General features: G+C 42.7%; 2 protein-coding genes across 7 annotated transcripts in view; one reads left to right on the plus strand and one right to left on the minus strand.

The window, feature by feature from the left end:
- Cep162 (centrosomal protein 162) overlaps window positions 1-9,252 on the plus strand; it is a 68,325-nt gene extending 59,073 nt beyond the window's left edge. The window contains exons 26-27 of the mRNA XM_055602558.1: window positions 6,327-6,461; window positions 7,845-9,252. Of these exons, the coding sequence (XP_055458533.1) occupies window positions 6,327-6,461; window positions 7,845-8,051 (342 nt within the window). The 3' untranslated portion in view covers window positions 8,052-9,252. The remainder of the gene's footprint in view (window positions 1-6,326; window positions 6,462-7,844) is intronic.
- Window positions 9,253-14,116: 4,864 nt separating this feature from the next.
- The window catches only part of Mrap2 (melanocortin 2 receptor accessory protein 2), a 41,173-nt gene continuing 29,288 nt past the window's right edge, over window positions 14,117-26,001 (minus strand). For all 6 annotated transcript variants that reach the window (XM_055602507.1, XM_055602508.1, XM_055602509.1 and 3 more), the window contains 2 exons: window positions 23,087-23,186; window positions 14,117-15,787 (listed from right to left, as the gene is read on the minus strand). In XM_055602507.1, coding sequence (XP_055458482.1) covers window positions 15,391-15,787; window positions 23,087-23,186 — 497 coding nt within the window. In that variant the 3' untranslated portion in view covers window positions 14,117-15,390. The remainder of the gene's footprint in view (window positions 15,788-23,086; window positions 23,187-26,001) is intronic.

A 26,001-nucleotide genomic window follows, 5' to 3' on the forward strand; every position in this document is an offset into this window, starting at 1 on the left:
GATACCATACTTAGAAAATGGGCATCAAAGAACCAGATGACAAAGGGAAACTTTATTTCAAGAAGAGGGATTCGGGAAAGATCTAGACCAGGGAGGAAGTAAGTGGCATCCTAAACAGTTTTAGAGTTGGGAAGCAACCTAGAGAACAAAGAAAAACTACAAACTTACGCCTGGCTTCCTGGCCATGAGGGGTTTGCCAAGAAAAGACAAATGAGAAAACACCAGTGAGCTCCATGATAGCAGCAGACCAGCAGTCGTCGCTAGATGCCCGTAGTCTTTACAAGCAGTAAATCTTCTTTGGACAGCCGGCCACAAATAACTGTTGTACTCTCACTGAGTGCCCCTTCAACTCAAGAGACCAACATGCTACATCAGCCACACTTAGATTCCATCCTGCCGTAGGGGCTAGCAGATGAAGCCTGGTGCCTGCACCTGCTTCCTAGGGAAGAGCACAGGCTTCTCCATGCCCTGCAGATCCATGACAGAGGCTACCACATGGGAACTAGAAGCGTTCTTCTCCATAATCCATGGCCTCATAGCCTTGGTATTGCTGCTTATAATTCAGAAATTCCTGATCCTCGGGAATTGAGGAAGGTTCCACCTGTGCCCCACAGCTTCTGGAATGCTACTACCAAAGTCCAACACTCATTACCAAAACTAGGGAGAATCTCCGTAATAACTGCAGCCCACAGGTGACGCTGATGGTACAGTTACACTATCACCTGAAGCTGCCCATCACCCAGAAGTTTCCATTCCTCATCTTACAATTCTAAGAATATAGGCATTACTAACCCAAACCTCAACACCACCAGCACTCACCCCACAGCTGTTGATGCAGAAAGGTCCCATCACCATCCAAGCCTGTCCTCTGGACCTTACAACATGCCCATCTGTGTTCCATTTATTAGGCATGTGACTTAACAACACAAATACCAGCCCTACTAGCACTTTTCCCCATGTGACCTGAGAACATCCCCATCCATGTTGTGCAGCTCCAGGACCAAAAACACAGACACAAACCCTCACAGAACTTAGAACCACTTTCATGAATCTGCAGTCTAGACTGTGGAAGTGCTCTCGGACAATGCTGACACAGTCACTGCCAAGGAATCACAGAGACTGAACTTAAAGCTCATCCACAACAGAAACCAAATCACCCTACTGAAAGCCCCTATCATATCTAACTGGAGGAAAAAGAGAAAAAAAGTTTCCCTATAAAAGCTACTTCCAAAAATTGGGAGAAACAACTACAATAGGTACAGAGGCATCATATTGGAACGTAAGAGACATGAAATAGTATACCGCTAAAGAAACATAAATCTCCAAAAGTCCCATTTTGAAGTAAATTTATTAAAATGCCTGAAAAATAATTCAAACTATTGATCCTAAGGAAAGTCATGAAAGGGAATATAAGAAACCAGACAAAGAAATGAAAACAATTCAAATATGAATGAAAATGTCCCCAAAGAAACAGATTGTAAATGAAAGAGGAGAACGTCTGTGAAGCCAATGGAACGCCATTAAGTGGACCAAGGTTTGCATAGTGGGAGTTGCAGAAGAAAAAGGCATGGACATTAAAAGTCCATTTGATAAAATACACAGCTATTTCCCAGATTTTCTAGGAGAATGGAAATTCCGATATAAGAAGCTCAAAGGACCCTCAGCTAGATTCAGCAGCAGCAGAGACCTTCACTGGGCACATTACAATGCCTGTATTAAAAGTGTGAATGGTAGGCTCTTTGCCCTCCCCACCCACCATGGGAGGAGCAGCCTAGTGGGGATACAGAGGAGAACATTGCAGCCAGTCCTGATGAGACCTGATAGGCTAGGGTCAGAGGGAAGGGGAGGAGGATCTCCCCTATCAGTAGACTTAGTGAGGGGCAGGGAGGAGATGAGGGAAGGAAGGTGGGACTGGAAGGGAATGAGGGAGGGGGCTACAGCTGGGATACAAAGTGAATAAACTGTAATTAATATAAAAAATAAAAATTTAATAAAAAAAAGTACGAAACAGGAAGTTCTAAGAGAGACCAAGAGATAGAGTCCATATTTCTAGAAGGTGAACTCTTATAGGCATAAAGAGAACAGGATTGTGTATTGAATTTGCTGAAAGAAAAAAAAAACAGCTAAAAACACTATTCTTAACAAAACTACCCTTTAGAATGAAAAAATAATAATGTTTTTTTTCTTAGATAAGCAGAAACTTGAGGGGATTCACCACCAACAAAACAGGCCTACAAGAAATGAGTAATTTCTACTCTAAAATGAAAAGAATAATAGTGACTATCATGAAAACACACGTTTACAAAACTTACCAGGAAAGCAGATCCCTAAAAGAGAAACAGACCAAACCATAAAGTTAAGTGATAAGAGAGGTAGAACAGAATACATAAAACAGTTAACAAAATGACAGGAGAAAGTTGATACCTGTAATTAATAATCTTGACTGTAAATGGATTTGATTCAAAAAGGACTGGGAAATGATATGCAAATGAAAACTAAGAGCAAGCAAGATGAGCTGTGCTTTATCATAAAGCAGACCTCGAATCAGAAACTAGAGAGACCAAGGGGTCACTGTATAGTATATACTAGACTGATTTAGGCAGACACAAGAGTTGGATCAGTACCACTGAAGTACCAAAAAAAAAAAAAAAAAAAAAAAAAAAAAAAAGTATCAGCTCCAAAGGGATAGACTGCACTGCAGCAATGGTTGGGGGCTCCCAGCACTGACAAACCTCCTAGGCAGAAGACCAGCAAAGAAACATGAACTGAAACACTCTAGCTAAGTGTAACCAGTCCACAGCTCATTTCATCCAAAAACAACATTCTCCAAGGTAAATCATGCATTAGGCCACAGTCAAGTCTCAGTATTTTCAAAAATTATAATCTTATTGTATCTCTTAGACAACAGAGAAGATAAAAGCTATGTCAACAAAAAGATCAGTGGAAAACTTGCAAAATGTGGAAACTGAATAGCATGTTCCCAAATGGCACATTGGAAATTAAGGTTAAAGCAGAAATCAAAACATCAGTCTGGAAACATGCAAGTTGAAAGGACAGCCTGAAAGTCTGGGGGCACCACAAGAGCACTGGGAGGCTTGTATAGCAGTAAGTGTGTGCATCAGAGAGAAACACGCAAAACCCAATACAAAAGATCCCTGAAGTGCTTCCTTGGAAACACAAAACAGACAAGCATTTAATTAAACTAGCCAAGAAAAAGGGAGATGTTTTTATTGCTCTAACTCGATTATAATGGATCATTAGAAATAGTTATGCATAATTATATGGAAAACTAGTAAGCCCAAAAGAAATGGATAAAACTCTTACCTACAAACATACTAAAATCAAATCAAGAAGTATAAAATATAAGTAAAACACCAAAAAATTAGTACAATTGGAGCAGTAATTTAGTCTACGATCTAAAAATCCAGAACCTAATGACTGTGGATTTCTACAAAACTTTATTTAAAAAAAAAAAATTACAGTTCTTAAAATAATCCAAGAAATTGAAATGACAAGAACTCTTAAAATCATTAGGCCACCAATCCCATGATACTAAAACCAAAGATAACAAAATATGAGAACTACAGACCAGTATCTCCAATGAATGTAGATGTGAAATTCTCAACAGAATGCTAGCAAGCTGAGCTCAAGAGCACATCACCTGCTCATACATAGTGATCAATTGAATACCTGTCAGGCATGCAAGAAGGGATTAGCTTGGTGTGAAACCATAAATATGATTAAGACGCCTCATAGAATGAACGTGTTTCCTCTAAAGTCTGGCACAACAAAACAAAAAGAGATAGCCACTGTCACCACTCTTATCTAATAATAATATCCTGGCAAAAGAAAGAGAAGGTATCCAGATTGAAAAGGAAAAAAGTATAAACGATCCATATTTGCAAGTGATGTAATGAATGTTACTGTTAAAATGATTTGAAAGAATTGCAGGATATAAAACTCAACATATGGGGTTTGGATCAATGGCTCAGCACTTAAAAGCACTGTCTGTTCATCCAGACCTGAGTTCAAATCCCTGCACCGACATGGTAGTTCACAACCATCTGTAACTCCACATCCAGTGAAACAATCTGGACAAAGCATATTTTACTGAAGTAAAATAACTATCAACTATTAATATAACTGAGATTTCTGTTGATATTTTTATGCCTACTGAGCATGAATTAAATATATTGTATGCTAATATTAGTTGTTATAAATTAGAAGGTGTAAAAATCACCTATAGTCCCACTACCCCCATTTTGCTACACCCTTTCCTATTCACACAGGGTACAAGCAGTGTGCGGGTACAGTCACTGGTGTATAGATGGGTATGATTTTCAGAAGCTTCAATGTCTGTCTTTTTTCCCTAACAGTATATTTAAATAGATTTTTCTGTTGGCATGTAGCTCCATTGTCTGCTTCTTAAACTATTTAACAAGACTGACAATGGTAAAAACAAGTATATATTGTTTGGTCTGAATGGACTATGCTAAGTACATGAACTAATTCTTTAATTCTAATCATAATGGAGGAGTGGGTACTGTTTTTGTTGTTGTTTTGTTTTGTTTTGTTTTTCATTATAATGATGAAATCTATGCCAAGAATATGAAACAACTTCACCATTGCTACTAGACAGCATAAGAGAAAAAAATGTTAGGCTTGAGTCTATTAGTAAAATCTATGAGTCTTTTAGTAAAAATCTAGGTCCTAGAAATACTGCATTTTGTGGATCAGAGAGTAAACAAGTAGAAATGTCATTAGCTGAGAGTATCTAGAGTATGCTCAGTACTGTTGTCCATTGACTGTGACTCAAGTCAGGAGCATCTGCCATAGGAACTCTGCCGTCCACCTCTTAGGAGTTGCCCCACCCTACAGATCCTTGGCTGTGCTAGATTTCTCATCTATTTGTTGACTTCAAAAGACCAGGAATGGGCTTACAGGTATTGCATAAGATAGCAATGACTTAGAATGACAAAATCATTTTCCAACCATAAAAAGTTGAAAGTGGTTACGCTGGGTTACATGAAGCCCCTAACATACTCCCAAAATTAGGTTTACAGAAATTGAATATTTGACATCCATTCTGTATATAATTATGACTCCCCTCAGCTTTTTGTTCCGTCATAATGCCTGGGATATTTTTTTCTAAATAATTTTTAGTAGTCATTGTACATTTTTGAGACAGGCTTTCTCTGTGTAGCCTTTGCTGTTCTGGACTTACTTTGTAAACTAGGCTGGCCTCAAACTCAAGCAATCCACCTGCCTCTGCCTCCCCAGTGCTGGGATTAAAGGCATGTGCCACCATGCCCAGCTAGTGTACACCATTTGTATGCCCAGCAGTTAGCCTCTCCCTAACCTTCTGCAGACCACCCCAGCTCAAGACAGCATGTTTCTGTGGTGACTGGGATGCCATTGGGATGTTTCTCATTTAAAATACTTTTACTGGCCCTGATCTAATAATGCTTTTCTATTCATTTTCCCCTATCTACTTTAGGTGAGATTGAGGGAATAGTATTATTTTTATTAGATAATGGGTATTTTATATAAGATGTGATTGAATGTGTCAATTATCCATCTTCATTTTCTTATTATTGCCTTAGCTATAGCAATTAGTGAAGTCAGATCTCTGATAGAACATAGAAAAAAATGTATTTAATTGCTTCACTGTGCGTAATGTAAAAATCTCTCAAACCCCCTGCATTTTATTCCTAATGCTATAAAAATAGCTCCATTTTCTCTGTGGTGAGAAAACAGAGGTCCTGCAATGACTAACTCATGAGGGCAAGTACTGTGCCTTTTATCTGTCTACATCCTGGGATCCCAAAAGAACAGTCAGCCAAAACACATACACAACACACCCCACTGCCCCTACTTAATTCTCCTCTGGCAAGCAGTTATTTATCTGTGGAGCAAATTACCAACATTATAAAGTGGTATAAGGTTCATCAGAGAATTACAAATAAAATTACTGAGTTCTTCCCGTGTATTGAACATAGTGCAGCTGCCTGATTGAGCTGTACTTCTAATCACAAAGCAGTTACTAATACCTTGAAGCTGAAGAAAGCGCCCAACTCAGTGGAGCCCCCTTACAGTCATGGGAGGAATGTAGTCCAGACGGTCAGAGCACGAGATCACCTCAGCTAGAGTGACTCTTTACTTTTTGTACATGAGGATGGAAGCTATCCATCCATCATAAGTTCTAGAGGAATCCAAGGTGCCACTTGAGAAATCTTAAACAAATATTCTTGATTTTCAAGATTTATTTACTTGAAAATAATTGTGTTCTTGGGGTTGTGATTTTTCAATCATTACTTCAATTTTAGATTACAAAACTCTTGGAAGAATTGAAAGAAGCCAAAGAAAATCACACCCCAGAGATGAAACACTTCATGGGCTTGGAAAGGAAGATCATGCAGATGGAAATGAGGCACAAGCAGCGAGAACAGGAACTCCAGCAGGTGAGGCCGTGTGTGCGCTGTGCCACGCTTTACTCTATGACCGCTCGTGGCTGTAGCTACTACAGCCTTACCGAAAGCTTCCTCAAGTGTTTTAGTATCTATTTGTGTATTTTATGTATATAGATGTTTTGCCTGTGTGTGTATGTCTGCACTCCAGAAAAGACATCGGATCCCATGGGACTACAGTTATAGATAGTTTGAGCATGTGCTGGGAATTGAACTCAGAACCTCCAGAAGAGCAGTCAGTGCTCTTAACTACTGAGCCACCTCCCCAGCTCCCCACTCTGATTATCTTTTAAACTCATTAAAAATATAGCTTTGAATAGAAAATGAGACTTTAAATCTCAAATACTGTAATACTGATTCTTTATATTTTAAGAGAGAAAACATATATAATGTCCTTAATCACTGATGGGTACCTAATAGTTCTTATAGGTTTACATTTATTTTCCTGGGAGTAATATTCCATTTTTAAATCATGCCAAATACTTATAAAATTTGGGTTGGTGAGATGGCTCACCAGTTAAGAGCACTGGCTGTTCTGTTCTTCCAGAGGTCCTGAATTCAATTCCCAGCAAATACAGAGTGGCTCACAACCATCTATAAAGGGATCTGATGCTCTCTTCTGGGACGCAAGTATACATGCAGACAGAGCACACATACATTTATATAAATAAATAAATGCATATATATATATACATACATTAAATAATTTTAAATGTTTAAAAATAGCTTTCAAATATTTATAAAATTTATATTAAAAGATGACTGTTGATGTATCACAGTCAACACTAGGAGCAGGCTACCTGCATTTAAAGATAGAGGATGTGATGTTTGGTGCCAATGCTCAGCTCTACTCTGCAGCACTTAGCCTGCCCAAGCTGTCATGACAGAAGTCTCCTAGATTAGGTGATCAGAACAAGCGGAGATGTTTTGGAGGCTACAGGTCAGGACTTCTGGCTGATTTGGTTTCTACTGAGGCTGTCTTCCTGGCAGCTTCATTCTTGACCAGCCTTTCCTGGAGGCAAGAAGGCTCCCTGATGTGTCTTCTTTGGAGGGCACCAATCCTATCAGCTCAGGGCCCCATCACCACAACCTAATTTAACTTACTCCCTCACTGGAAATATAGCCACGCCAAGGGTTAGAGTTACAACATGGGATTTTGGGGGGTGATGGAAGAGTCATTTCATAACAGATAGTGAGAAACTTACGTAAACCTTTGAAGACAAAAAGACACATTAAGCTTTATGGTTGATCTGAGTTTTCCACCAAGAAGCCCTGGGTATACCTACTCAGTATTGTCCTGCTCTTTAAAACTGTCACAATACTGTCCTCATTTCCACTATGAGTTGGAACAATAATGTGAAGTTTTCGTGTTTTCAGATAATACAGCAAACACGCCAAGTAGTAGAAAGTGAGCAAAATAAGGAAGTTGAGAAATGGAAGCGACTTGCGCAGTTAAAGAATCGGGAGCTGGACAAGTTCCGCATGGAGCTGGACTCCATACTGGACGTTCTGCGGGAGCTGCACCGGCAGGGCGTAGTTGTGCCAGTTCCCATTGCAGATGAAGTGAATACAGCAGAGTTTTAGTCGGACTTGGATCTGAGTGACCTCACTGGAGGACAGATGAAAACGTGCCACTGTCAGGAAACAAATCCACCACACAGCCATGCGTGAACACCACCAGAGTAACATGTCAGAATAAACTGCCCTGAACCAACAAGGAAAGAACATACAGCATGTTGTATTGTACGGAGAACCATTAACTAATCACATTTGAGATCATTTATGAGCAGGTCCCGTAATGTCAGAAGACCACGACCAGCAAAGTTTACTGCAAAAGGGCTGCTTTCCAGGCTACAGGGAAGAGAAGTGCCCATCCTCAGCCAGTTTATAGGTTAAATGTACTCTTCATTTTCTCTGTGACAGAAAATCAGCTGTTTCTAATGAAACAGGTAGATGAGGTGAATGTCACGCTGGGGACAATCTCGCCAGCTGAGCTGTAGAGCATCCTCAGTAATGGAGATGACAGTTGTAACTTCTGTACGGGGAAACAGCAAGTTCTCTTGGGCTTTTGGACCTGACAAGTAACAGTCAGTTTGATGTGTCCCTTACTGTAGGCCAGGTCTAGTAGACGACAGTCCTAATTTTTGGCAGCTCTAAAGTTACAAAGAGTATAAAAAGTTTTACCTTTTCTATTGAAAAAAAGAGTATTATGTCCATTAGAAAAAATAAAAGTTTGCTTAAAAATAGCTAGTTTATTTTACAATCCCGTTTTTAAAAGCAGATCAGAAATGTTTAAGTCAAAGCTGTAGCCAGTTTGTCTTCAAGTGCCTCTCCCAGTGTGCCTTACGGTCCCTTGCTGGAGATCAAGCCGTCCATAGAAACACATGGTGTCTGTCCTGGGTGCTCCTGCTCACCCAGGTGGAAGAGGCAGGTGACAGGAGGACACCTGGCTGCCCTTAGTAGCTCCAGGCACTGGGATAAGAGCTGCATGGTGAATTTTAAATCAGTGTAAAATGTGAAACGGAACTGGGGATATATTTTTACACTTTAGAGTCTATTCTACAGTAATAGCACATCCTGATTTGGACCACATCCCACCTGCCAGCAAATTCTGAGGCAGTGCTTGCAAAGTAGAATGTTTTGGAAGGGGTAGGTGGGCAAGTCTTAGTGGACTCATGAGCAAAGGTTGTCAAGTACAGCATCTGTTAAATATAAGTGTGATGATTGTCTTAATGCCAACATCTTGTATTTTCTTTCTGAAAGGGGAGTAAAAACATTATTTTCAATCTTTTCATGTATAACAAAGTTATAATACAAATAATTATATTTCAAAGTTATAATACAAATAATTTATTTTATTATTTAGATGTTTGTGTTTGTCAGTACACTTGTCTCTAAGTACATAGTTTCCTACCCCTCTGTCCTTTGGACTGATTATGTATATGAGCCATTCAAAGTACAAAGCTCGTTTTAAAATACAAGGTAAACTTGCAGAAAAGGTTGGCATTGACTAGGTTAAGCCAAGTCCAAACGCATTATGTCTGCATCTGTACATATGCCCTGCACAAACATTTGCCTGGGAGTGGGGATTAGCATATCCAGGTGCTGTTGCAACCCTGCCAGCCTCATCAGTTTAAACGTTCTCACCTTGTGAGGTGAGGCTGCCACGGCTGCTGAGAGAATGCAGGAGAGGGTGGCACGCATGCCCTAACAAACGGCTCTTAATGAAGTGATGGGTTCAAAGGGTCCTATTCACTTACTGGATGTTCCTTAGAAGTCTGATTCTTTTGTTGAGTGGAGGCATCTTAGTTTCATTGATGCTGATGTGTTTGGATACCCAGATAGCCGAAGCGGGGAGGTACTAAGAGCATGGAACACAGTGTTCAGTAACAGTAGCAGTGTGGACGTGCTGCTTGGGAAAGAATATGATCCTACAGTTTGCGACAGCATCCAGGGAGGGCTCTGAAGGAGCTGGGGGTGTGGACCTGCTAAAGTCCAGCGAGCTCTTCCCGAGGGAATCTGGCCCAGAGCACTGTATATTGCAGGCAAGTACCCTTTTGTTTTGTTTTGAGACAGTCTTGCTGCATGGTTCAGTTTTAATTCAAACTTGAGATCATCCTGCCTCCGTCTCCTCAGTGCTAGGACTCTGTATATACGGGCCTCTGAAGAATGCTTTTTGTTTCCAGTGGTGCTGGCACTGGTGGTGGTGGTGGTGTTTTAGTTTTGAGACAGGAGCTTATCTAGTCCAGTGCTGGGATTTGAACCTAGGGCTTTGCGCATGCTAGCGTCGTTCTGTTGACTGAGCTACAGCCCCAACCTGATGAGCTCTTCATTCAGAAGTGTGTTGGCAGTAACAGCCTTCCACCAGAGGGATTGGCACTCACTGACTGAACCATTAAGAGCATCTCCTGAGTGAGGTCTCCTAGGTAAGGCAGGTGATTGTCGCCATTGTCAGGTAAGCCAGACAATGCCGGTTTGCCCTGAGGCCAAGAGCCACCAACCCTGTTGCTTCTACACCTATAACTGGACTTTGGTCCCAGCATGCTCCCGAGGGTGAGATATAATCTGTAACCCACAGAAGGTGTGGGTTTTCTAATTTATACAGGTAGAATCCAAGGGATTGGTGTTAAAAAAAAAAAAAACTCATGAAGGAAAATTACGATAGATCAGACCTAACATTGATATGCACCCACAAAAGCGGAGATTCTAAATAAAGAGTTCATCGGGTGGGGATGTGGCTCAGTCAACAGAGTACTTGTGTAGCATGTGCAAAACCCTGGTTCAAATCCCAGCACTGGACTAGATGAGAGCCTGTCTCAAAACTGAATTTTGCATTTCAAGGAGTTAGTAAGTGTTCCTAACAGTTTGTTTGACTGAAGCAGGCAAATTGGAGGCATTTAAGGGGAAAAAATGTCACCATGTTTTGTCGCTTACCTATTAATATACTGCAAGGGTCCAGGAGGCCACTGTGCCCGCCTGCATGTATAGGTGGGCTCTGTACTGTCTCAGGTTTTTTTGAAACAGCTTCCTGGGGACACTGTTTTGTCATCCTGATGTCTGACAGGCTCATTTGGATTAATTCCAGAGGGAGGGACAATGTACATCTTTGCTCTTTATCAAACAAAAACAAAAAAACCTTCTCTTCAATAGTAATAATAATCACCCATTCAGAGCTTGAGAAACAATTCAGATCCCATTCTGCTGACCAAAAGTAATATTAACAGGATGTGTTAGAGAGAATTAAAGAAATGAATATGAATATGAATATATAAGAAGAGTGATGTTTTGCCAGGAGTTAAGAGACTTCTAATGGGCCTCAGCAAAGCCCTTGTGGCCTCCACCTTCCTTCTCCATGGTATTTTAAACTTTAAGACGTGGCATCGTGATTCTTCTCTGTCTGTTAGTATTGCAAATTAGAAGAAGCAGTTATAGTCCTTGCCTCTCTCTTGGCCCATCACTTGCAAAACCGATGTGTTGCCCAGGACATGGGCGTGAGGGCCCTGGCACTGATTAGGTCATCCTGGATGACCTTCAAAATCTGTCTTCCTAATGATTTCATGACTCCTAAGAGAAAACTCACTGCCAAAGTGGCTTCAGCACAATGACTACTCTGCCATGGTGTTTTATAAAATTAAGTACATTTATATATATGTGTTTTTTTGTTGTTTGTTTGGAAACAGCATCTGGCTCTGTGACCCAGGATGGCCTTGAACTCCTGGCATTCCTCTCAGTATCCTAAGTGCTGGGAATACAGGCGTGCCATTCTGGATTTAAAATCAAAATGTTCTAGGATCTTTCAAATCATCAACTGAGATTCGATTTAGGATGAAATTCTTGGGGTGCTTCTTCTCTTCTGACAAATCATAAATCAGCCTTTAAGTAGTCGTGACGCTTTCCTAAGGATTAGTGGCATGAAGCAAGTAAGTAGGATTCTCAGAATTTCACCAGAAGTAGTGAGAGTAGAAAGAAAGATGAACAAAACAGAGGTATTCACAAGTGACCTCAGCTTTACATGGCTCACAGGAAAAATCATTACCCGGGTGTCACAGGTCACAGAGCATGGTGAGAAGGCCGGTCCTCTCATGTAACCTCATGCAGTTGACTCTAGTCAGCTCCACAAAGGCCTCAACACATTCTTGTGCTACATTCACTGGGAAAAATGACCAAAATTCCAGACAGCAGCAGGCTGTTAGGGGCAGGGACATACCTGTAGCTGCTCCCAATGGAGGGCCAGAATTGGGCTAGGAAGGAATATAGTAGTAGCTCAGAGGCAGGAACCACCAAGTTAGCTCCTAGGCGAGAGCTAAGACATAAACTATAGCCTTAAAACCTAATGGAATTGCTGCCCTTGGTTTTTTAAATGTATTGGGACCTGTGACCCGTGAACAGAAGTTTATACCCTGTATTTTAGACTTGTAACACCAAGAAACCAAAAATATTTTCTAGTTTTACAGGTCTGTAGCTGGAGATGACTTTTTACCCAGGACTTACTAACACCTGGTATGGATGGTTAAAATAATGACAATATGTAGCTTGCCGTTGATATTGTAACATGTTGAAACTCTAGCATTTTGAGATAACTATATTCTGCATGGAGGATGAGCTGGACCAAGAAAACAGGAAAGGCTACTGACTTTTAACATGCCCACATTCTCTGGAAAACTAATCCTGTGTTCCCTTTCAAGACAGAAGGGACCCTGGCAGATGAGATTTGAAAAAAAAAAAAAAAAAAGACGAGACTTGAAATGGGTTATCCTTGGTTATCCAGTGTAACTCCAGATTCCTTGTAAGGACATAGAGCAATAAGAGATAGAAAAGAGGAGGTCACAGTGCCATCGGGTCATGATCCAAGGATTAAGCTGCCTGTGGAAACTGACAAAGACAAAATAATGGATGCTTTCCTCAGAGCCTCCTATATTAGCTTTCTCTGACTGTGCAAAAATGCCTGAAAAAAAAAAAGAAAATGTATTTTGGCTCATGGTTTCAGAGGCCTCAAACCATAGTTATTTGGTCCATCTTTTCTGGGCCTGTGGCAGCACATCATGACAGCAAAGAGTATGGTGGAGGAGGCTGCTCACCTCAGGGTGGCCAGGGCACGGAAGGGCCAGCAACAAGATTTCCAACGCCCACCAACAACTAGGTTCTCTACCTCGTATGTTTCTGTTACCTCCATTAGTCCATTAAACTAGGAAGCTGTTAACTAATCCATAATGAGCTCGTAGTCCTAGTGAGCCAATCATATCGTAGAATCCCACATCTGGTCATTACTGTGCTGGGGACCAAGTCCTCAACCCATGAACCCTTGGAGGACATTCCAAGTCCAAACCACAGCTTTTCTAGATGGAACTCAACCACAATAATACTGTTTTTAGCTGTCTGGGACAGGTTATGGACTTGTGCACTATGGTGTTAAGGAAATAAGTTTGTGTTGCTTTAAGAAACTGCCCTAATTTACTATAACAGCAATGGAAAATTAACTCAGAACAAACATTTTTGTGATGCACCTGCAGCCTGCTGGGCTAAAATGAAGCTCTTGGTCTTGCTCAGAAATCTTGTATCTGCTGGAAACATCCATGATACTGAGAGAGCCTAACCTGCTAACTTGTAAGAGCTTGTGAAGTGTTAGGTTTTTTGTGGTTCTTAACAGTATTTAAAATTATATATTCGGGAACATTTTTCCTGCTCTTTAATACTCCAAGTCCTCTTTTGGCTAATCAACTTCACAACATGCTATCACTTAAATAGCTTTCAAACATAATTAAGGAGCAGCCCATTATTAATATTTGGTTGAAAAATTGTTAATACTCATGCAAGCTAATAAGATCAATCTTGTTGGTTCCATAAAAATATATGTGAAGGTATCATGTCTCTGTCTGCAAGAACTCATTAATGTGGCTTTAATGATGTAATACTAAGCAGCCCATGTTTTATCCTACTTTGTGTTAGTCTCTTAAAGGATTGTATTTCCTTCCTTCAAAGACATTATAGGAAAGGAATTTCCTTGGGTGGAACTGTTCCCAAACAGAGCTCCTATGTGACTGAGTCCAGCATCCCTGAGACACTGTCAGCACACACACTCTCAGAAATCAAGAGACACTGTAGACACAGCAGAGGACAGCTTTTTAGAGATACAGAAAACGTCCTGTGTTAAAATTAAACCAGAGAAAATTCCTGTTCAAGCAAATGCTTTTATTTTGCAACTTAGGCAAGACAAATGGTGGACAGACTCCTAAAGGAGATGCCACCCAGAGATTAGCAGCTGGTCATGCATGCAACTCGCTGTTTGCAGAACCAAGTAGCCCCTGACACCAGCAAAGGGTTGATTCCTTTGTGCAGTGAACATCATGTTGCTCACATTAACATAGCACCATCCTGAACATCTGTTAGTGTGGTATAAACAAACCACTGATCATCTCAGCTCCGAGCCAGGCAGCTAACACCTACACAGCTGCCAAGCAGACAGACAGCACAGCAAATAGTATCCTCTTATTCTGAAGCCAAATACTTCAGCAGTGTGAGCACAGGGACGCAAACAGGGACATCCAGAAGGGACCCACATCAGCCAGATGACAATCTGCCCTACCCTTTTTTTGAGAGCACAAATGCTCGTGAAATACTTTAGGCTGGTACTCGCTGGCGTCAAAGCTGTCCCAGGTTTAAAGCACAGGTGGGTGGAGTTGCTCACATAAACTGCCTCAACATAACTCAGCAGGAACACTGTCCACAGTGTGTATGAGTCTCCTGGTATTGGGTAAAGGTTCCCCTAACTAAAGTACGACTCAGAGAAGGACTGAGCAGAGAGCGGGGAGGTACCAAGACCTGGGGAATCTGCAATGAAAGCCAGGATGCCATGATCTATTTTCTACTGCTTATATATTTCTGAGCCTGTCTTGAAGGCTAAGTCTGAAAGTCACAAAATGCTAGAGCTGGGATGGGTCATCACTCTGGACAGGCACTTTACCTGTAAAGCCGTGGTGGTCCAGAGAGGTAAAGCAACTTTTATACATGCAATGGGCTAAATTAGAATGCAGTGATCTACCCCTCATCCAGCGTAGATCATATGCAGCCAATTGTTTCAATAAAGAAGCTTTAATACTGTAAATGCGTTTTCAATCCAAAAAAAAAAAAAAATTATCCCCACCCCAAAAAAAGAAAAACAAAACCAACAAAATGGTGCCTTCCATCTCCAACCTTCCCCTCTATCACTAAGTCCCAGGTCTAGCCTTAGGCCTTAAACTTTAAACACTGTTCATCATTCTCTCTCTCTCTCTCTCTCTCTCTCTCTCTCTCTCTCTCTCTCTCTCCTTCTCCCTCTTCCTCTCCCTGTCTTTCTCTATGCACACACACACAAAGTTTGGGTGGCTTGAGGTTTCTTGCTATACAGAGACAGACGCATCCCCAGGAGAGCACCCATAAGCGTTTCTCAGCCCAGGTCTATACGCGAGGTCTGGGAAACTGGCTTATTTTCTAGAAGGACAGGTGGTTCCGAAATCAGAAGATCATCCTCTCCGAAGGAGGAGTTCTGGTCCGTGTTCACGAAGTTGGGGATGTCAAACTTCATAAACCTGCTTAGCTCCTCCTCCTCAGGCCTCCCACTGCTTCTGATGGCTTCCTGGAATTGGACATCACTGTCGATGGCTGTTGTTTGGTGGCAAACTTTAACCCTGTCCAAGTGCTCCACTTCATTGATGTAACAATGGAAAAGAGACCTGGACTCCTCGTTGCCCTGACGAGAAAACACCTTGTCTGATTCCAGTGGCTTCCCAAAGTCTGACACAAAGCTGTTCATTCTGAACCTCTTCTCTGAGGACTCTGCATTGCTATAAAGACAAGAAGGAGAGGTCATAGATCTGCAGCTCATTCACCTACAGCCTGCATGTTAGAGAACATCCTTTGACAGTCACTGCTTTAATTACCTAAGAGTGTTCACAGGTATGACTCAATGAGGGCCAAGGTGCTTTAAGGCCCTCTAGCATGCCTGTGTCAGAATGAACAGCTTTGTGAATATCAAAAACTTACTTAAAATATATTTTTTGTGATGAGGTTTTTAATTAAAAATTTGTGTGTGTGTGTGTGTGTGTGTGTGTGTGTGTGTGTGTGTGTGTGTGAGTGAGTGAGTGTACAGTTGCCCACAGAGGCTAGAAGGTGTCCTGCATGGAGGGTAGGCCAGGAGATTGCCAGGAAGCACCTCCTGGGTGCCCTTTAGGGGGTGCAGGCCAGCAGTGAGATGCATCACTTCTGAACACAGACATCCAAGGCAAAATCCCCAGATGAAAGCCCCTGGATTTTCCTGAGGGCAGGTAGGGTACAGAACCCCTATAAGCCCTTCAGTGACCTCCACAGATTCCTAGATCCCCTGAATTGAAATCAGTTTTTAATCTTTATTTTGTGCTATTGTATGTGTGGTACATGTCTGTATATGTTTGTGTGTGTGAATGTCTGTGCAGGTACACAAGGAAGCCAGAAGTTGATATTCAGTGTCTTCTTCCGTTGTTTCTGCACCTTAGTTTTGATTTTTGTTTTTGATGTGTTTTTTTTTTGTTTGTTTTTGTTTTTTCTTTTATGAAACAGGCTCTTTCACTGAATCCGTAGCTCATGGATTCAGCTTAGTTTGGCTGGCCAGCAAGAACCAAGGAATCTTCCTGCCTCTACCTTCCCTGTATTAGGATTATAGTCACAAACCACCACACACTGGTTTTTATATGGGTTTGGAGGATCCAAAATCGGGTCAAACTTGCATGGCTATCTTCTAGCCTTGCATCAAAGTCAATTTAGGTGCCTCTGAAGAAAAGTCCTGTCTTGCAATCCTTTAGGATCTCTGGAGACAGACTCAGTAATCAGCATTTTCATAGTGATGTTCCAAGTCATACAGCACAAGCCTACAGCCTACAGCATAGGCCTGGAGCAGTGCCTAAAGGGAGCCCTGCCAATAGTTGCCAAGTTGCCTCCTTCCTCTTGGTCCCTCCTTAGTCATCTGGAACCTATCTCTGCAAGAAACCTTCCCCAACACTTCTGATCTGCGGTAGTTGCTCTACAGGGACTGGGTGCTTTTCCTCATTTATCCATTATCTTCCTCTCTGCCACGTGACTATTTCTCCACTTCTCTATCACCTCCTTTAGGCTTTAAGCTCCAGGGTAGTCATTGTGTGCTTCTTGCCTTCGTTCCCAGTGCCAAGAACAGCAGTTGGTATATGCTAATTGTTCAGCATGTTTTTTGCTGGATACGTGAATGAATGAACACATCAGTCATGAAGAGATCTGAAATCAAAGCAAATCTCGTCTTGGCAAGATGCCTCTTCGGCAGATCCTACAGGCTGGTAGTAAATTCAAAGGCATGCTCAGCTAAGGCCTAAAACTAGAAGCAGATGAACCTGAATGGAAAGATGATTGACACTAAGTGTAGATTCCAAAGACAGTGTTACCGGACTTCCAACAAATCAGTTCCGTGCAGGTCTCTCCTCTGTCTCTATTTGGTTACAGGAAACCACCTTGTCCTTGCTCCCCATGTCTCCAAAACCTGCTCAATCGTTTGCCATGGGGCTTTCTTCCCAGGGTGCTTGGCAAGCACAGACCATTTGGTACTTTGCACCCTCCGCAACTTCCAGAACTGGCCAGCCTGGGTGGTTGCATAGGCTCAGATACCAAGATAGGGGTGGGCTACCTTCCTGCTAGTTATTATTGAGAATAGCCCTCACGGAAGGTAATGAAAACTTTGCAGTCAAGTCCACTGTTACAACACAGCACCGCAGTCCACAAAGTACACATTCAAGGACTTTGAGCCGCAGGTTAGAGAGATGGCACAGCAGCCAAAACCAAGCACTGACTTCTTCTAAGGAAACTGAGTGCCTAGGACCACCTGTAACTCCAGAGCCAAGACTCCGACACCTTCTAGCCTCTGTGGGCAACTATACACATACAGCACACACACACACACACATAAATTTTTAATTAAAAACCTCATCACAGAAATATATTTTAAGTAAGTTTTTGATATTCACAAAGCTGTTCATTCTGACACAGGCATGCTAGAGGGTCTTAAAGCACCTTGGCCCTCATTGAGTCATACCTGTGAACACTCTTAGGTAATTAAAGAAGTGACTGTCAAAGGATGTTCTCTAACAAGCAGTGAGGAGCTTGCAGCTAAACTCTGCCTTCAGCTTTCAGGAAAGAAGTGCATGCACTATTGCTAGGGTTCATAAAATGTCTGTCTATTGACCTGGGTACCATTCCATAGGTTCTATGCTCTCATGATGGAGGAGGGCCAGCTGCAGCTTCAAACTCTCAAACTTGTAGGCCCTGGAGGAAACTAAAGCTCCCAATACCTATAATAGCAGTTAAAAAGATGTTTGAAACCAGCCAACTCTTCTGCGGCTCTGGCTATACCTGGGAAGATGGAAAACTACCAGGCCCTAACATCTTAAATTCCACCTGAGCTAAAATTATATCTGAAACAAGAAGCCTCAAGATTCAAGACCTGGAACCTTGAAAGGGTGGGCCAGTGGTTGTTACCATCATGAAAAGAGAGCACTCAAAGAATATTTGCCAGAGACTCTTATCTCAAAGACTCCTAGCACCTTTCCTCATTTATGACAGTTAATATCAGTGTGTGTACTACAGCCAAGAGCTGGCTAGAGTGTTTAGAAGTCCTCGCATGTCATCCTAAGGTCTGAGAAATGAAGCCTGTTTATTTTTTCTCATCATTTGTTCTGAGAACATGCATTCTTCATTTTTAATTTGTATTTCATAATCATCTCCAGTATCTTGTTTCCCTGACTACAGCTGACTGCTCTGATCCTTGGCTTTTTTGGCATCATAGGCTGCACCCTCTATGCTCCAGACCTGTGAGGTTATCAGCACCAAAATAGACAGCATCCCCCAGGAAGGCTCATATAGTCCTCTTACCTATGCAGTGACTGTCCTTACTCGACATGTCCCTACCCTGTTCTGTTTGAAAGGACTCTGGCCAGCTTGAACATGGCTCTGGCAGGCCTTGCTCTTCTCCCTGATTCCTTCTGCCCTGTTAAAAACTGTCAGATTACATTCCTAAAGCTAGCCACCAAGGTCTATCCCTCATTTGGCCACTTCCTTCTCCTGAGGCTGACTACCAAGGTCCAGCAATCGAAATATTGAAGTCCAGCAATCAAAAGCCCCCTTTGGCTCCTAATTAACATGCCCAATTAAAATTAAACACCTCATAAACTGACATTTTCCTATGTGTATGTTTGTCTCCTCTCTGTCCAGAGGCAGTCCTCTGTCCCCCGGGACCAATGCCCTTCTACCCCTTCCCCTTCTCCCTCATCCTCTATCTCCTGTCTTTGCCTCTCATTCTCTGCCCTCCATCCCTCTGGGGCAAATAAATCTGCTTTGTGCTAAGAAGTTGGTCTTAGGGGTTCTGAGCTGATACTGGTCCTAACACTATCAGCTGCTTTCAGCTCCCCAGCACCCCTGCCCAATATTCCTGATCTCCTCCCTCATACTCTCCTCCCCTTCATGTCCCCTCTCTCAGAAACCCACTAGCTCACTCTACAGTCTTGCTACAAGGGACCCAATTGGCTCCCTCCGTTCCTCTGTTTGAGGTGCCCTTCCACCAGCAGGCCGCTACTCTGATGTAGTCGGCGCCTCCATGGCAAGGCTCTGTGACCTGGCAACAGGAAGACATCTGTCCATCCCCTTTCCTCTCCCCGCCCCGCTCCCATCTTTTTCTGCTTTCTTTCATAGGTCCTGCTTTTCTGCCTTTTGTAGGAGGTATTTTCCTCTGGCCTTTTGTTTCCATACACAGATGTGCATACTGGTAAAAATCTGTGTCCTTCAAAGCATCTCAGTAAATGCTATATGAAACACTGAACACAGCAAGACTATCACCTACAGGGTGATCCCAAACCCTGACTGCTATGAGACGCACAGCCATCCCAAGATTCATCTTTTCATGACAGAAGACCAAATAGAACCAGGAAGATGGACGCCACGCACAGACCTCCACCGGCCGAGCACAGCACCGGTGATGCCCTGAGTCAGCCCCTAGGGATTTCCCTATCAATGAATTCCTGCACAGGGATCAGCCTCCTCGTCTATTCAGGGAAGGAGGTGGGCTGAACAGAATGGGGGCACCTGTCATTTCCAGCAGTCTCTTCCATGGGGCTCTTCCAAGCTGAGAGAAGCCCTCCTAAGTGAAATTCTATGAGAAAATAACCAGTACTTCTCATGGAGACACAGCCTACACTGAGAAGTTTATACAAGATGTAAATCAGCCCGATGGAGGCGCCAAGCACATACTTCTGTGAAAGCCTTTCTATTTCACTGGTTTTGGTGATTAGCAGGGAGATGTCAGGCTGTCCTGGCAGGCAAAATTCTACCACCATAGAATTCTTCTCAGCATGGACCTGGGCAAGCAGAACTACACTGCACTTAATAAACCTCCTAACTGATGGCAAAACAAAGACAACTCAGCAAAGGTTTATGGGCTGGGCGCAACACAGCCTTTCTACCGGTTGACAGGGCTCATCCACACCTTGGGATCTCAGGGTTCCTTAGCAACCACTCACCACATCTGCACCCTGCCAAGCTAGACCCAGGCTGTGGTCAGCACCGATGATGATTCCAAGCATGCTGACATTTTCCTGCTGTCTGCTCTGGTTGCACAACCCCATCCTGTAATGGGTCCGATAAATTACAATTTGAGGCAAAATGCCATTTTCAGTTTTATAAGGTCATGAGGTCATGAGCAAGCCTGTATTCACCCTTAAATAAAAGCTACCCCCTAGCAGAAGATAGAGCAATTAGCAAAGGCTACAAAATTTGTGGCAGACATCCGAGGCTTTTTTTTTTTTTTTTTAGAAGTCCAACATAAAAATGAACCTAAGAACTGCCTAACCTAACCCCACCCTTCTCTCTAACAGAAGTGTGCTAATGGGCTATGACGCTTTACCAAGACCCCACGCAGTCTCCCCAGCTAACAAATGGGACAGAATGGTTTGTCACGATGGCATCCAGATAGGAGCGTCCCCACCACACACAAATGCTCCACAGGAAAAATAATCACCATCAAAGCTGCTTCTGGGGCCTGGAAGCTTTGAAGAAAGAAGGTGCCAGCTTTATACCTGGATCTCTGCCTCCAGCCCCTTCCTTCCTTGTGCCCACAGACAGCTGGCTCTCTTCTCCTAGACAGGAAACTGACCACCATTCCCAGCCCTGGGTGATCAAGTGGGCAGAGGAAGTTCTGACCAAGGAGGAAAGGATGCGTACTACTTCCCAACTAAAGTACAGAAAGGCTGGAATCCCCATGTATGTTGCCACAACAACCAGGAGGTCAGAGGTAGGGACTGCAATGCCCTACAGCAGTGGCTCTCAACCTTCCAACTACTGTGACTCTTTAATACAGTTCCTCACGTCATAGAGACCCCCAGCCATAAAATTATTCCGTTGCTACTTCATAACTGTGACGTTGCAACTGTTATGAATCATACTGAAAATATCTGATGTGTAACCCCAGTGAAAGGGTCATTCAACCCCCCAAAGACGTTGAGACCTACATGTTGGACCCCTGCTCTAATGGAAGAAGTCTCTGTCCCTTGCCAACCTTGGCAGTCACACCAATTGAGGACGATTCGGCCTCTGCTGTGCAGGGACTGTTCTGTCCCATAACCCAGCTTAGCCTTGCCAGTGCTAGATCTTAAGATGGCACCAGACTTTGTGCGGAAATATAAAAACTGTGTTGATCCACTATCTCCCTGAGTGCGAACGGAATCCTCCCTCCACTTTGTTAGAAGAATCCAGGGTCCCAGGGAGACCTGTGACTGAGCACAGCTCAGAATGACTCCTTAAGGAAGCAAACTAAACAAGGGCTCTCCAGAGAAACAATAGAATGCAAACCTGCCCCCTCTTCCCCTCTTTTTTCCCCATCTCCTCCCTCTCCCCCCAGTCTGTGTGTGCATGCCTGCATGCTTGCGTGTGTAAAGAAATTTCATTCCAAAACTGGCTCATTCATACTTTGTAAGCTTCAAAGGCTGCAGGTACAAGAAAGAGTTCTTGTGTGGGGTGTCAGTGTTTTTATGGAAAGGTCCTCAGCAGAGTGACTGAAACCCATAAAATATGCAGCTTTAAATATCAACCGTGTACAAAAATGTCTAGAGTAGTGTTCGGCCAATAGGATCACCTAGCTAGGTTTATGTATGTGCCAGTTTGTATTTGCCAGTTTGTATGTGCACTATGTGGATGTCTGGTGCCCAATACGTTTAAAAGAAAGCATCAGATCCCCTGAAACTGGAGTCACAGATGGTTGTGAGCAGCCATGTGGGTTCTGGGAATCAAACCAGGATCTTCTGGAAGAGCAGTCACTGATCTTAACTTCTCTCCAATCTGTTTGGTTTTTCTGTTTGTTTAACCTTGTCTTTTCCTACTATTACAAACCACTTCATATGTTTGTGTTTCCTAGAACAATACTATGAAAAGCAAAGGTGCATGAGGTTGTCTTTGAGAGGAAAGCTAGGGAGAGGGAAGGGGAGAAGGAAAAAAAGGAGAGAGAAAATAAGATTATTTCTAGTGGCTTTTAAAGAGACTCTCCATCATAGGTCAGCTTATACATACTTCAACATAAGTGCCCCTCAGCTAGAATGTTTGTATCAAAAGGATTTCTCTAGTTTTTAACTAATCCTAGTTAGGATTTTTTCTAGTTCCTGAAGTCTCAATGTGTTGATGGTCCCTTTTGTTGGAACCTTCCTTATAGCTGAAGTTTGGAAATCAGAACCAACAACAGTCAGGAGAGATGAAGCAGGAAGACCCAGGCAGGACAGTATGCCTGTCAGGCTCAAATCTGTAAACACGTCAGCATTTGTACGCAATTTCTTTCATAGAAACTCTTTTCAGAAAATCGAGAAAATACGTCTTAACTTTAGTATAAAAATCAGATCTGGGATCAAAATGAAGATGGCAGGAAAAGACCAAAAAACCTGATCTCATGAGGGCAACAAGAGGCAAAAGACCGGGGAGAAAGTGTGATCCCACATAGCACCTGGATCTGGGGAGCAATCCCTGCCCTGCCCACCTCCCCAGCCCTGAGGCAGCCCAGCCAGAACTGGTTCCCTTTCTAGTTCTCTGTGAAGCAGAGAGCAGCCCAGACTTACTCTTGGTGTGGGGCGCCTGTCTTCGTCAGCAAAGTCAGCACAAAAAACATGAAAATCACAAAGACTGCAAGGCCAACCCAGAATCCAATCACAATGGAATCTGCAAGACAGGTAAGGTGTCATTAGTGTTTCACGTGAATTGAGTTAGGTTCAGGATTCTGAATTTTCTGGAGGTGCCAGGTGCACAGAATGTAACAAGTCAGTCAGCTATCACAACAGAGGTGTAGAGACAGGTCACAGGTTATCCTAAGCTTCAACCTCCTTTGCTACCTTGGATTAGACTTTTGTTTGTTTGTTTGCTTGCTTGTTATTGTTTTGTTTTGGGGTTTTTGTTTGTTTGTTTTTCTGAGTTATATGAGTTGACTCTCTTGTACCTCCTTGATGTTCACACTGAAACAATTCAGGTCTAGGTCACTATTTGGAAAGGAAAGGATGTATAGATGCCTCCTGACCACCACAAACAAAGCATACCTCCTCTTTCCCTGCCTTCCTTCTTTTCTGCACAAGCTGCTGTACTGCAGCTCTGAGGCTGGGGCTGGCCTACATCGGCAGGCTGAAAGTGCCACTCAGAGCACTTTCTTCAGTACCAGCAGCTGAGAAGGCATCCAGCAGGGCTGGCTTTTATCATTACAATGGCCATTATAATGTCTCCTAATTTACTCCTACTTTAAATCCCATTTGGATTAGGGGACATTGTGTCCCTATGTTTGCTTTAGCTCCTGGCTACAGCTTCCTCACACCAACACTTGAACAGAATTTCTCACCACTTTGGAGATGGTGAGAGTCTGTGCTGCAGTGTGGGTCCTTCACTTCCTTCGGCAGGCCTCCTCTTATCTCCCTACCTGGCATACTCCCTCCCTCCTTAAATCAGAGCACTTTATCTTTTCTTCTCTGAACGGGTCTTTCCTTGGTCCTGTCTTGAGCAAGAGTCATGACTTAAGAGTTTTTCATTTTAGGAGGTTTGAAAGTAATGTGAAGCCACTAAAACCTGTACCGTCAAATTTTCAGCTTCAGTATTTTCCCAGGCTTGCAAGATTCCATAGGTATGATGCTGTCTCTAGATAAAGACGGGTGACAGCAAGCTGCCACTCCCAAAGGGCTGCTCTGTCACAGCCGGGACAGCAATACTACACCATGGAATTCAGCTAAGCGATGTAGTAGGTTAGGTAAGTTAAACCATTTTTCAGCTTCCATATCTCCAGTTTATTGGGATGTATGCCATCATACGTCAAAGCTGTATAGCCTCTGTGTATGTGTCTGGGCACAAGGACTAGAGTCAGTTTCAGAGCCTGGCACACACAAACTAGGATCACAAACTGTTGAAGGGACAACAGTGCCGAATCATTCTACACTTCCAACTTTGAAAGGTTTACCTACTCAAGAATACAGTGAATATTATGAGAACTTAGAAAAAATAATGATCAGAGCTTATATAGTAAATGTGCTTAAATGCAAAAAAAATGTATTTATATGTATATGTACAGAACATTTTATAAACTTGACAATTTACTCTGCATAATCCATACTTGCCTAATATATATACTATTGACGAGATAGACAGACAGACATTTGAGATAATATATTTAGCACTCTGAAAAAATATTTAAAAATTAATGCCTCATTCCTAGTATCTTAATTCCTTGCCTTTTAATATAATGGAAATGAGACACAAAGGTAAAGGTGGGGTCTTCAGGATGGTTCCGCAGGGAAAAGCACTTGTGGAGAAAGCCTGACATTCTGCGTTTGTGTCCAGAACCCATGAAAGCTGGAATGAGAGAACCAACTCCACACAGTTCCATATGAATACCGAGACACCTGTGTGTGCGCAACACACACCATATATGCAAAACATACAATAATAATAAATACATAAAATTAAGAGACATAAAGATAATCACCAAAACCACACCTATTCAGGTACAGGTGACTTGGAATTATAAATCTCCATCATATGGGCATGTGCTGTGATGAAATGGTATGTAGCCATCTTCAAGTCTACACACTGCATTTTAGCAGCGGCTTCATAGAAAGAGCCAAGTCTGAAACTATACAACAGTGTCATGTTTCAGTCCCAGAATTAGAATACAGTGCTGTCATGATAAATGGCATTTCTAAGTCTGTTTATTGAGAAGGTCTCTTCTGAGGACAGTGTGGTCAGGGTCCCTGAGAGCCAGGGAGGAGAAATAGCTATGTGGCTGAGCAAAGTCTTTAATAAACTTAACCACATCTCTCCTGCAAACTCTTCTTGCTTAAGAAGCCAGAAGAAGTAAACAGGAATCAAACTAGGAACCTACCACAGAGGGCCTCTGAAAGCCTCTGCCCTGCAGACTATCAAAGCAGATTCTGAGCCTGACAGCCAACTGTCGGGCAGAGTGAATGGAATTTTATGTAAGAAGTGGGAAATAGCAAGAGCTGGAGAGGACAGGAACTCCACAAGGAGAGCAACAGAACAAGAAAATTTGAACACAGGGAACTTCCCAGAGACTCATACTCCAACCAAGGACTATTCATGGAGATAACCTAGAACCCCTGCACAGATGTAGCCCATGGCAGTTCAGTGTCCAAGTGGGTTACCTAGTAATGGGAAGAGGGACTGCCTCTGACATAATCTGGCCTGCTCTTTGATCACCTCCCCCTGAGGGGGGAGCAGCCTTACCAGGCCACAGAAGAGGACAATGCAGCCACTCCTGATGAGATCTGATAGACTAAGATCAGAAAGGAGAGGAGGACCTCCCCTATCAGTGGACTTGGGGAGGGGCATGCATGCAGAAACGGGAGGGAGGGTGGGATCGCGAGGGGAGGAGGGAGGGGCTTATGGGGGGATACAAAATGAATAAAGTGTAATTAATAAAAAATAAAAAGTTAAAAAAGAAGAAGAAGAAGAAGAAGAAGAAGAAGAAGAAGAAGAAGAAGAA

This window comes from Psammomys obesus, unplaced genomic scaffold (assembly GCF_907164565.1).
Source record: "Psammomys obesus unplaced genomic scaffold, mPsaObe1.curated_primary_1811, whole genome shotgun sequence".
Taxonomy (NCBI): Eukaryota; Metazoa; Chordata; class Mammalia; order Rodentia; family Muridae; genus Psammomys; species Psammomys obesus.